The 12,262-nt window shown below is 40.7% G+C and overlaps 1 protein-coding gene across 28 annotated transcripts in view; it reads left to right on the top strand.

Annotated features, from left to right (window-relative positions):
* The window catches only part of RALYL (RALY RNA binding protein like), a 614,199-nt gene that overhangs the window by 560,696 nt on the left and 41,241 nt on the right, over positions 1-12,262 (top strand). For all 28 annotated transcript variants that reach the window (XM_073330701.2, XM_078851494.1, XM_073330702.2 and 25 more), the window contains one exon: positions 9,143-9,256. In XM_073330701.2, coding sequence (XP_073186802.1) covers positions 9,143-9,256 — 114 coding nt within the window. The remainder of the gene's footprint in view (positions 1-9,142; positions 9,257-12,262) is intronic.

The following is a 12,262-nucleotide window of genomic DNA, read 5'->3' as shown; positions in this document are numbered from 1 at the left end:
GAAAAGGTAGTTACCAATGGTTCGCTGTCAAACTGGGAGAATATATCTAGTGGGGTCCCACAGAGGAGAGTTCTGGGTGTGGTACTATTCAATATTTTCATTAATGATTTGGATAATGGAGTGGGGAGGATGCTTGTAAAATTTCCAGATGACCCCAATCCGGGAGAAATTGCAACACTTTAGAAAACAGGATAAGAATTCGAAAAAACCTTGACAAATTGGAGAATTGGTCTGACGTCAACAAAATGAAATTCAGTAACAACAAATGCAAAGTATTTCACTTAAGAAGGGAAAAATCACATGCACAACTACAAAATAGGGAATAAATGGCTAGGTGATAGTACTGCTGGAAAGGGTTTGGAGGTTATCATGGATCACAAATTGAATTTGAGTCAACAAGTGATGCAGCTGCAAAAAAGGCTAATATCATTCTGGGGTATATTAACAGGAGTGTTGTATGTAAGACGTGGGAGGAAATTGTCCCACTCTACTCGGCACTGGTGAGGCCTCTGCTGGTGTACTGTGTTTAGTTCTGAATGAAAACTGGAGAAAAAGATGTGGACAAACTGGAGTGAGTCCTGAGGAGAGCAACAAAAATGAAAAAAAAAGGTTTAGAAAACCTGATCTGTGAGGAAAGTAAAAAAACTGGGAATGTTTAATCTTGAGAAAAGAAGACTGAGGGGGGATCTGATAAGTCTTCAAATATGCAAAAAGAAAAGGAGTACTTGTGGCACCTTAGAGACTAACCAATTTATTTGAGCATAAGCTTTTGTGAGCTACAGCTCACTTCATCGGATGCATACTGTGGAAAGTGTAGAAGATCTTTTTATATACACACAAAGCATGAAAAAATACCTCCTCCCACCCCACACTCCTGCTGGTAATAGCTTATCTAAAGTGATCACTCTCCTTACAATGTGTACGATAATCAAGTTGGGCCATTTCCAGCACAAATCCAGGGTTTAACAAGAATGTCTGGGGGGGGGTAGGAAAAAACAAGGGGAAATAGGTTACCTTGCATAATGACTTAGCCACTCCCAGTCTCTATTCAAGCCTAAATTAATTCTATCCAATTTGCAAATGAATTCCAATTCAACAGTTTCTCGCTGGAGTCTGGATTTGAAGTTTTTTTGTTGTAATATAGCAACTTTCATGTCTGTAATCGCGTGACCAGAGAGATTAAAGTGTTCTCCGACTGGTTTATGTATGTTATAATTCTTGACATCTGATTTGTGTCCATTTATTCTTTTACGTAGAGACTGTCCACTTTGACCAATGTACATGGCAGAGGGGCATTGCTGGCACATGATGGCATATATCACATTGGTGGATGTGCAGGTGAACGAGCCTCTGATAGTGTGCCTGATGTTATTAGGCCCTGTGATGGTGTCCCCTGAATAGATATGTGGGCACAGTTGGCAACGGGCTTTGTTGCAAGGATAGGTTCCTGGGTTAGTGGTTCTGTTGTGTGGTATGTGGTTGCTGGTGAGTATTTGCTTCAGGTTGGAGGGCTGTCTGTAGGCAAGGACTGGCCTGTCTCCCAAGATTTGTGAAAGTGTTGGGTCATCCTTCACTCAACCCAACCAAAGGATATTCTGTAAGGAATCAAAATGCAGATAGAGCAGATCTCCTCTAGTATTGCCCTCATTTTTCATTGCTATAGTGTACATTATGAGAAGTTAGTATAGGAGCATGCAATTTCTTACTTGTCTGCACTGATAGTCTAATATGAATTGGCTTCTTGGATTTTCTTTGCCTCAGAAGGATAAATTATTTTAGTTGAGGGTTTTTTTCTACACCACAACATTGCCGTATTCCCTATTCCAAGAAATTCCATTCCAGGAAATAGTGCATTGTGGCAAAAATCAAGATTTTAATAGCTCCCACTATAGATCAGGGCACCTAAACTTTGTCCAATTATGGGCCACATTGGCAACTTGCTATGAGCCCGAGGTCCATGCCACGTGTATAAAATGAAGCAAATTGCAGCACCCCTATATTTTTAATACGGAGGTGCAGCTCAAGGACTCTAGATCCCAGCATGCTGTGCTCTAATGTAGTGCCAATCTTTAAAAAAGGGAAGAAGAAGGATCCAGGGAACTACAGGCCAGTCAGCCTCACCTCAGTCCCTGGAAAAATCATGGAGCAGGTCCTCAAAGAATCAATCCTGAAACACTTGCATGAGAGGAAAGTGATCAGGAACAGCCAGCATGGATTCACCAAGGGAAGGTCATGCCTGACTAATCTAATTGCCTTTTATGATGAGATTACTGGTTCTGTGGATGAAGGGAAAGCAGTGGATGTATTGTATCTTGACTTTAGCAAAGCTTTTGACACGGTCTCCCACAGTATTCTTGTCAGCAAGTTAAGGAAGTATGGGCTGGATGAATGCACTATAAGGTGGGTAGAAAGCTGGCTAAATTGTCGGGCTCAACGGGTAGTGATCAATGGCTCCATGTCTAGTTGGCAGCCGGTATCAAGTGGAGTGCCCCAAGGGTCGGTCCTGGGGCCGGTTTTGTTCAATATCTTCATAAATGATCTGGAGGATGGTGTGGATTGCACTCTCAGCAAATTTGCGGATGATACTAAACTGGTAGGAGTGGTAGATACGCTGGAGGGGAGGGATAGGATACAGAAGGACCTAGACAAATTGGAGGATTGGGCCAAAAGAAATCTGATGAGGTTCAATAAGGATAAGTGCAGGGTCCTGCACTTAGGACGGAAGAATCCAATGCACCGCTACAGACTAGGGACCGAATGGCTAGGCAGCAGTTCTGCGGAAAAGGACCTAGGGGTGACAGTGGATGAGAAGCTGGATATGAGTCAACAGTGTGCCCTTGTTGCCAAGAAGGCCAATGGCATTTTGGGATGTATAAGTAGGGGCATAGCGAGCAGATCGAGGGACGTGATCGTTCCCCTCTATTCGACATTGGTGAGGCCTCATCTGGAGTACTGTGTCCAGTTTTGGGCCCCACACTACAAGAAGGATGTGGATAAATTGGAGAGAGTCCAGCGAAGGGCAACAAAAATGATTAGGGGTCTGGAACACATGACTTATGAGAAGAGGCTGAGGGAGCTGGGATTGTTTAGTCTGCAGAAGAGAAGAATGAGGGGGGATTTGATAGCTGCTTTCAACTACCTGAAAGGGGGTTCCAAAGAGGATGGCTCTAGACTGTTCTCAATGGTAGCAGATGACAGAACGAGGAGTAATGGTCTCAAGTTGCAGTGGGGGAGGTTTAGATTGGATATTAGGAAAAGCTTTTTCACTAAGAGGGTGGTGAAACACTGGAATGCGTTACCTAGGGAGGTGGTAGAATCTCCTTCCTTAGAGGTTTTTAAGGTCAGGCTTGACAAAGCCCTGGCTGGGATGATTTAACTGGGAATTGGTCCTGCTTCGAGCAGGGGGTTGGACTAGATTACCTTCAGGGGTCCCTTCCAACCCTGATATTCTATGATTCTATGATTCTATCTTGATTCAAGTGGCCTTCAGAGGTCTATACTTGTGTATTAGGCCATGATCCAACTCCCACAAAAGTCAGTAAAAGGGCTCCTAGTGATTTTAATGAGCTTTGGATTGGGCTCTTAATCTTGAAGAGACCAGTAGGCTGCTTTATTAAAAGTACTAAGGCCACATTTTTGCAACCCTGCATTAGATTTTCAAACTCTCTCACGGTTGCATATGAATTACAGTTGCAAAATCTTTCACATGCTTGAATAAATTACAGAAAAATATTCTTTTTGTGTGCAGCACACATGAAAATAAACAGGGGAAATCAAAAGTTTTTAAAAAAGAGACAGGTCTACAGTATATAGACTTTGACACTTGATTTCCCCTTAGAATTACTTCCCTTTTTTTACAGGTCCAACCAGCACATCCATAAAGGTGGAGACATTATTTTGTTGACTTGGACAGAAATGTAATCAGCTTATTGTAAGGTGTTTATCAGGAAAATATCCAGGCAGTTCCCTCAGGGGCTTCAAGTTTGAAAGCAGAGAATGTGTTTTTCTGTTGCTTCTTTTCCACTGTACAGAAAAATTGTGTTGATTGACATGTAGGATAAAGCAATGAATTGCTTTATTGCTATTAGTTCTTGTCATTTAATCCACACTTCTTGAATTAATTAGTTATTATTTCTAATTGTAATATATATTTATTTTATTATTATTTAAGTGGCAAGTCTCTTTACCAGTGAGCAACATCATTTTTTTGCTTGATTTTTTTTTTTTAATTCAAAGTCAAGTCAGGGCTAAGGTGCAGAATCAATTATGTCAAAATCATGTTGGCTGTTCTTGTGAGGGTTCATCACGTACTAGCAGAAATCTCATGAAATCAGCTGCCCTAATTGACTTTTACCATATTGGGCAGAAATCTCACCAGAAAAACAATTCCTGCAAGATTTCATCCATACTAGAACTGGAACCAAAAAATAGGCTCTTTCAGGGGCTGGGCTTACCGGTAGTATAATCTAGCAGTTAAGCCACTGGGCTTCTACTTTCCCTTGACTCCAGTGCCTCTTGTCAGCAACCACTCCAACACTGTGATGGCTTGCATCTTGGTAGGCAGTGACTCAGCCTTCCAGCCAGGTCACCAATTCAGAATGTCCTCTTCCAGGGTAACAGAGATCAAAAAAACATTTAGAGTCCCACATCCTCCCAACAATGAGAGCCTTAAGTTCATCTCCTGATCCCTGTATGTAGCTTGTCCTCGCCTCAGGGCTTTCAGGGTCTCAACCATCTCCTTACTCCTGAGGGGGCATTGTGGAAGGGTGGTTAATGTACCGTCAGTGGGTGGTAGAGGAGCCTATGCTCTCCCAATCAAGGCCCTGTGAGAGGCAACAGTATCAAGCACCCTGGAAAGGCTCAAGGCTGCTTCCCTGGGACACTTCCTACCACTTCCCTCCCAACAAAGTCTCAAAGGCCAACATAAGAAAGCAAAAGAAAATGACTGAGCCTTCAGCTGGTACCCTCTTCCTGACAGTGAAGGCTTCTGCAGTTCTCCTGTGCAGGTACTGTCAGGATAGGCCTGTCCTCCTTCTCTGCCTGTCCCCTTCTGACCTGTCTGGCTCCTTTTGAAGCTCCTCCTCCAGCTAGAGCAGGCTCTTCAGGTGCCGGGGTTTGGAGTCACCTTCACCCAGAACTGCTCCTTAACCCTTTCAGTTCCAATGTGTGGCTTATACGCCGCATCACACAGGTCCATACCAATAACTGTCGGCATGGCTTTACATCAAGGCTTCAAAGAACCCCTCTCTGGAATTCAGAGGTTTGGATTAGGTCTGGTTTGGGGCTGGTTCTGAATACAGTGAACCCTATAGAGAATCTTATTGTGGACTCATGGAATGCAGTAGTAACATTATAAATAAATGAAGTAATTGTCATAAACACAAATTCCTATACTCCCCACAAGGGGCAGCCTTGCCCATTAGTCACTGTACGTGCAAAAATAATGGAAACAGCCATTATAACTGCAGTGAATTCTTCTCTAGCAAGTATTAGAAGTCTGAGCTCCCAGATTGGTCTTCCAACACAAAATAAGCTTGGTGAATTTGCATCCTTTTCTGAATATATTTGACCTAAATTTAATTGACCATATTTTTCTCTTTTCTTTTTCTAGCCTTTTGATTTAAAATTGTTCCATATTAGCAAGAAGGTGCTCATAAAATGGACCACATAACTGGTAGTGTTACATGTATGTTAACAGTATGAAGAAGCAGATGGAAATTGTTCTATTGGCTAAATGGCAAACTTTTTTTTCTGATGGAAAAATAGATTCAGAAGCTTTTCAAGTATGGTATTTCTTTTTTCTAAAATGCCAAACAGGCAGAAAATACTAAACCGATTTCTCTCTACTGCATTTATGAATGGATAGTAGGTATTTAAGAAGAGACCTCTTATATCAAGCTATACCTTTAAATGGGTGAATTCATTTGGACTATATAGTTTACGTTTGGCTTCATCAGCTAACCCATTTTTGCACTGAAGTCTAAAGTACTGTAATTAGATAAAATGTTTTATACTAACCTGGAGGGGGGTTATATAAAAATATGACATATTTCTATACAAAGAAATCTGAATCATAGTTTGGAGGCGAATCAATTTGTAGTTATGGTAGGCAATGTTTTCCAAATATTGGGCAATTCAACAATATCACTTCCATTTCTAAATATGTAATTGACATCCACCTTAATCCTCTGTTTTGAGCCGAGTGCAGGCTGTCACTTATACCTCCACATTTTTATGAGGAAAAATAAATACCGGCAAAGAACTTTTCCTCATTGCAGAGGAAAGGAATTGTTTTAATAGTGTTTTGCACAAGCACAAACTAATATAAAAACCAAATAAGCTATTCCATTATTTTTTATCCTCGTATTTGAAAGCAGATAAATATGTTTGAAAATATGTAATTGTAACTGCAGTATCTTATGTCTGTAAAAAACTTTTTTGCTTGGATGAGTCCTTATTAGAAAAAAATCAGAAAGATGGGACTTTTATTCGAGAGTTTAAAAAAAGTAGGAGCTAGCCGTCTATGTCCGCTGTAACACACAAATCTTAATTGTAATGCTTTAATGCGTTACATTTTCTTCTATATATGAACACTAGGCCTGTTCTTCTCTCACACCAGTTTTTATAACACTGTAATTCCATCAGCTTCTAGGGAATTATTCCAGGTAGACACTAGTGAAATGTAACTGAGAGCAGAATTTAATCACCAGGGTCAGAGAATCAAAGGCCTGCACAAATCCCTGCAAATCAGAAGTCCATGCAAATCAAACACCTGTCTCCCTTTTCCCCTACACACACACCCACGAGTGGTTGTATGGCAAAGGTTGCTTTTGTTGCGCATTTGAAAAATGTGGCCTTTGTCTTTTTCTATTATCTTGTCCTTTTTTGTTTAATATTGACCTGAAATGAGTGCTGTGGTAATGGAACATTTAGATTCAGCTCCATTGCCTCAGGTAAAGTTTGAGAAAATGGGTTTGGCACCAGGGAGTCCTGTAAGGCTGAGGGGAAGGAGTTCTCCCACTGCAGGCAACAAGTAGCAGTAGGGCTCATCCATGGCTGCTATTGCAACTTCAGAGTTTTACTGCTAGATTCACAGAGTTGTCCGGGCCCGCCTCCCACCACATTCTTCCTCCCAAACCTGGCAGTACACAGGGAGCCCCTGTGGAGCTGAGTTCTGTGGCATGGGTTGAGTGGTGGCACAACGTGCATGCCCTGTCATCCTGCACCAACCTCCCCACTGCACAATGGGGACAGATTAGGTGCGTCTTTTTTAGGTTGGAACTACATATCAAGGGTTTCTTCTGATGTCTATTCCGACTTTTTCATTCTTAGGTTTGTCAAGCCTGCCACTTCCCAATCAGGAAGCACTTCAAAACTGCTGCTTGGCCATGTTAGGTCCATCTCCAGCTGGCTGCGGCAGACACACAGCATTCCCTGTTGGGAAAATTCACACCGTATCAGCTTGGAATACCTACTGCTTCTTCAATCCACTATTAATAGAAACATACCCCTTCTCCCTCAAGGGAAGCAATAGCATTTGCTCATACAAGTTGTCAGAACCTTAACATTTTGTTACAACATTTGGGTATTGGGTAAACCCATGACCCTTTTTGCGGGGGGGGGAATGTTTTAAGCCCTGTGAAAAATGCTGCAGAGTAATAGGAAGGACCACTTTTGGGGTAACTGCTGTATTTTCAGCTGGCTGAATAGCATGGCCTGAAAACCCCTAGATTAAAACAAGGCCACAGAGGCTGCTGAAGCCTCTATAATAATAGTAATATGCTATATTCTATCCTTGTTATCGGGATTTAACTGAACAAAGCTCAGAAGGCTCAGAAGTTTAGATCAGATAAGTACCCAGTACCCAGACCCACAATAAGCTTTCCAGTGGTCCAGAATCTATCTGTGGCAGGGTCAGACAGATGCACATCATATTCCCTCCAGTCCCATGGAGTTAAGGGTGGAAGGGTAATACAGCCCAATTATAACAATATTACAACTAGAACTGCTCTGAACTACCACCCCCTCACTCTTTGGGATAAGGACCCCCTTTTGCCTTCAGAAGCCTTAACAATATGACTCCTTTGGAGCTATGTGGCAAAGGTGGGGATAGGTCACCAGAGATCTAATGGTGGCATGGAAGAATGAGACCTTTGTAGAGATCCCATATAATTTCTTCCGACAGGAGGCAGACAACTGAACCCATAGTTTGGAGCTTCTCCTCAGTCTACGAAACTGGGCTAGAAATTCCATGGGAATAGATTTGTTTATGAGGTCTCCAATACTTCCTGTTTCTGATGAAGCCAGAATACCTCCATGAACAGTCCTTCCTGTTAGATCAGTACTTCTTCTTACAAGCCCAGCTGGAAGCAGGGCATGCAAGGGTGCACATAAATGAAAAATAAATTACTGCAAACACTTTGGAACGTCACTTGAGTCTTAATTTATTAGAATTGACTTGCCAGTCCCTAGACATGATCACAAAAATAGTATTCTTATATTTTATCTGCAGTGGGGAAAAGTACAAGAAGTTACTATGAATTGAAAGTTTTAACAAGCAATAATACTCAACACCACCTTTTGCGATAAAGCCGTTGACTGGGACAAAACATTATGTCCTTGGCTGCTCCAGCATTTGTTACTATTTAGTCTTGTTGAAAAATACCTACTGCAGTGGAGGGACTCTTTATTATTATTTATTATTAGAAAATTGCACTGCAAAATACCATTACTAAATTGTAAATTGCCTGTCATGTTTGAATCATTCCCTGCATTTGAATCTACATCACATCATAGGTTTATTGTCACTGAATATGACTTGCATTTGCCAAGACTGAATCTGATCTAGCCTTAACTGTTTTGTCGCAAACATTTATTACTGAGTTACACCCCCTACATGATCTGCCGTCACTCAAGATTTAGTACCATGCATTCTACTAGGATTCCACATTTGTAACTGACAAAATTGGTTTTAAACACTCATTCACCAAAAGAACTGAAAGAAATCAGAGTGTAGTGATATTAGGAAGCATACTTTGAGCTATGTTTACCAGGGAATGGGACAGAATATATTCAGATGCGTCTTTGGGGTGAAATTGTTGTATCTTTCATGTTTTCTGCCTTTTTTGTTTTCCTTCCTCAGTAAAATCAGATGAGTTGCAAACAATCAAGAAGGAATTAACCCAAATCAAAACAAAAATTGACTCCTTGCTAGGGAGACTGGAGAAGATTGAAAAACAGCAGAAGGCTGAAGCAGGTAGGTGAAAATGATTTTTAGCCACAGACAGCTCATTAAGAGATTAATTAAACCAGGGCATAGTTATCACTCAAACTGACAAAACACAGAGAAAATAAAAGCTTTACAGACATTTTGCTACATAATGTAGAGTCAGAATGAAGGTAAATTAAACCACAATTTGGACTGATGGAATAAGATTTTAATATCTTTCACCAAAATAATTTCAAGAATGTGTTCTGTAGTACAGTAGCGCAAAAAAAAAACGGTTTTCCAACTAGCTCTTCAGGAACCAAAGATGCATTATAGAAAAGAATTTTTAGAGTGACAAATACATTCTTGAACATGTAAAAGTAATTTACCTATTGTCTATATTAGAAAATATTGCCTCAATATAGCTACACTGAGGTAGTTACGCCATGCAAATCCTCAATATAGACCTGCTGCACCAGTGTAAAGCAGGGAATGTTCTAGTTCTGAATCAGCTTACCCCCAGTTTGAGACAAGCCTTTAGATTTACAAAAGATTGCAGTTTAATGATCTATGTATTACACTGTTAGTGCAGTAATGAAATGTCATTAGAAAGTTAGTCATATTTTCATGATGCTGCACTGAAAATTAGCCACATAATTCCTATCAACGCCAATGGTACTTTCTTAGCTAATTCCTTACACGTCACACCAACCAGCTGTGTATTGTGTGTACATCACAGTCTTTATTAATTAGAAGCTAGTTATAATCAATCACAAACAACCCTACATATAGGGTTAGTTCCTTAGCTGGTGTAGATCCATAATTTGGCCCATAAAAATCAGGTTCTTTTTCAAATCTCTTTTTCAAATCTATGACAGATAGTAAATATAGAGCTTGATATATCTTTATAGGAGAAGTGTGCACAACATGTATTAATTATGGTTTACATTAAAATTTAAAGTATGCAGTGGTGCTGTAGCCATGTTGGTCCCAGGATAGTAGAGCGACAGGGTGGGTGAGGTAATATCTTTTATTGGACCTACTTCTTTGGGTGAGAGAGACAAGCTTTCAAAGCTCTTCTTCAGTTCTGGGAATGTACTCAGAGTGTCATGGTGTTAAATACAAAGTAGAAAAGATTATTTAGCATAAGTAAATAACACATATTTCCAGGAAACATTCAAGTGAAATGGCTGGTTAACCCCTCTTCAGTCATATAGGAATAAGGGGATGGGAGGAAGTTTGGAGAGGGGGGTCTTAAGTGGGTTATATACTGTTTTAATGAGCCATAAATCCAGTGTCTCTATTCAGTCCAGGATTTTTAGTATCTAGCAAAGTTATGAATTTATGCTCCCAGGGTCGTCTTTTGAAGGTGTTGCACGGGTTTCCTTTGAGAATGAGGACTGAGAGGTCAGATATAGAGTCATCATTTTGTCAGAGGTGATATGGTTTTTGTCTTTTTTATCATTTTTCTCTGTGACTTCATTCAAGAGCATAGTGATTGTCTCATTTCACCTACATACTTATAATTGGGGCATTTAATGCCCTGGATGAGGTACCTCACATGTGTAGAAATCATGGATCTTTATCTTGAAAGGTGTGTCATGGGGATGTTGATCATTGTAACAGTGGAGATATGTCTACAGGTTTTGCATCTGTTGTTCTGGCAGTGTCTGGTGCCGCTTTGAGTTGGTATGTCCTGGTTTGTGGGGAGCTTGCTTCTGATGATGAGCTTGGAGAGGTTGAGGGATTAGTTGAAGGCCAGAAGAGGGGGTTCAGGAAAGATTTCTTTCAGGATGTTGTCTCCATCTAGTATGGATTGTAATTGTTGGATGATACCGTGCATGGAGTCAACAACCACCACACATCCATGAAACTCTCTCTAGAACATTCCCCATCCCCATCCCACACTCCATGACTGGAGAGGTGTTAACATACGACTTCACCTTGAATGGTACCTTGAAATATAAGTTAACTACTTATGCTAAACAATCTCTTCCACCTTGTATTTAGCTGTGACATTCTGAGTTCATTTTCCAGACCTGATAAAGAGCTCTGTGTAAGCGCAAAAGCTTGTCTGTCTCTCACCAACAGAAATTGATCCAATAAAAGATATTAACTCACCCACTTTGTCTCATTAAAATTTTAAGCAAATTAGATAAAAGTTGGTGATATATTCAGAGAATATGTAGTTGTACAGCACCCAAATGAATCACTGGTCTATGGAAATGAGTTGAGATGGCATATCCCCACTTCAGGGAGCTTTTATATAAAACCCATTACTATGCAAAACAAGCCACATGTCACTGGACTTTGAGAACCAATTTGCACTTTTGCTAAAAGGATTGTAATGTGGTCATTTAAATATAAATCAGCTGAAAGAGAAAATGTTGATTCATATTGAATCATACTATTATATCTCCCAAAGTACTGCAATGAATACCCTTCATAGAGCTCTCTTGATAAGAGGGTAGGAAATGGATACAGTGATCCAGATTTTCCATTAAATTCAGTGGAATTATTCTGGATTTACATGGATATAACTAATACTACAATCTGGCCCAATAATTTTTAAATGTTTTAAAACACTAAGGTGCAGAGCCTGTCCCCTTGCTCTCCATTCCTTCCACCAGGAAGGTGGGAGGGGAGAAAGATTCTTGGAGTCTACACAAGGGATCTGCAGAATGGTTCCATTGTTGTTCTGTGGTCTGATGAGAGAATTCCTTTCCTTCATAGAATCATAGAAGATTAGGACTGGAAGAGACCTCAGGAGGTCATCTAGTTCAACCCCCCGCTCAAAGCGGGACCAATACCAACTAAATCATCCCAGCCAGGGCTTTGTCAAACCAGGCCTTAAAAACCTCTAAGGATGGAGACTCCACCACTTCCCTAGGTAACCCATTCCAGTGCTTCATCATCCTCGTAGTGAAACAGTGTTTCCTAATATCCAGCCTAGACCTTCCCCACTGCAACTTGAGAACATTGCTCCTTGTTCTGTCATCTGCCACCACTGAGAACAGCTGAGCTCCATCCTCTTTGGAACCCCCCCTTCAGATA

Source organism: Lepidochelys kempii, chromosome 2 (assembly GCF_965140285.1).
Source record: "Lepidochelys kempii isolate rLepKem1 chromosome 2, rLepKem1.hap1, whole genome shotgun sequence".
Taxonomy (NCBI): Eukaryota; Metazoa; Chordata; order Testudines; family Cheloniidae; genus Lepidochelys; species Lepidochelys kempii.
The sequence above is the reverse complement of the archived record's forward strand: the minus strand, read 5'-3'. Positions and strand labels throughout refer to the sequence as shown.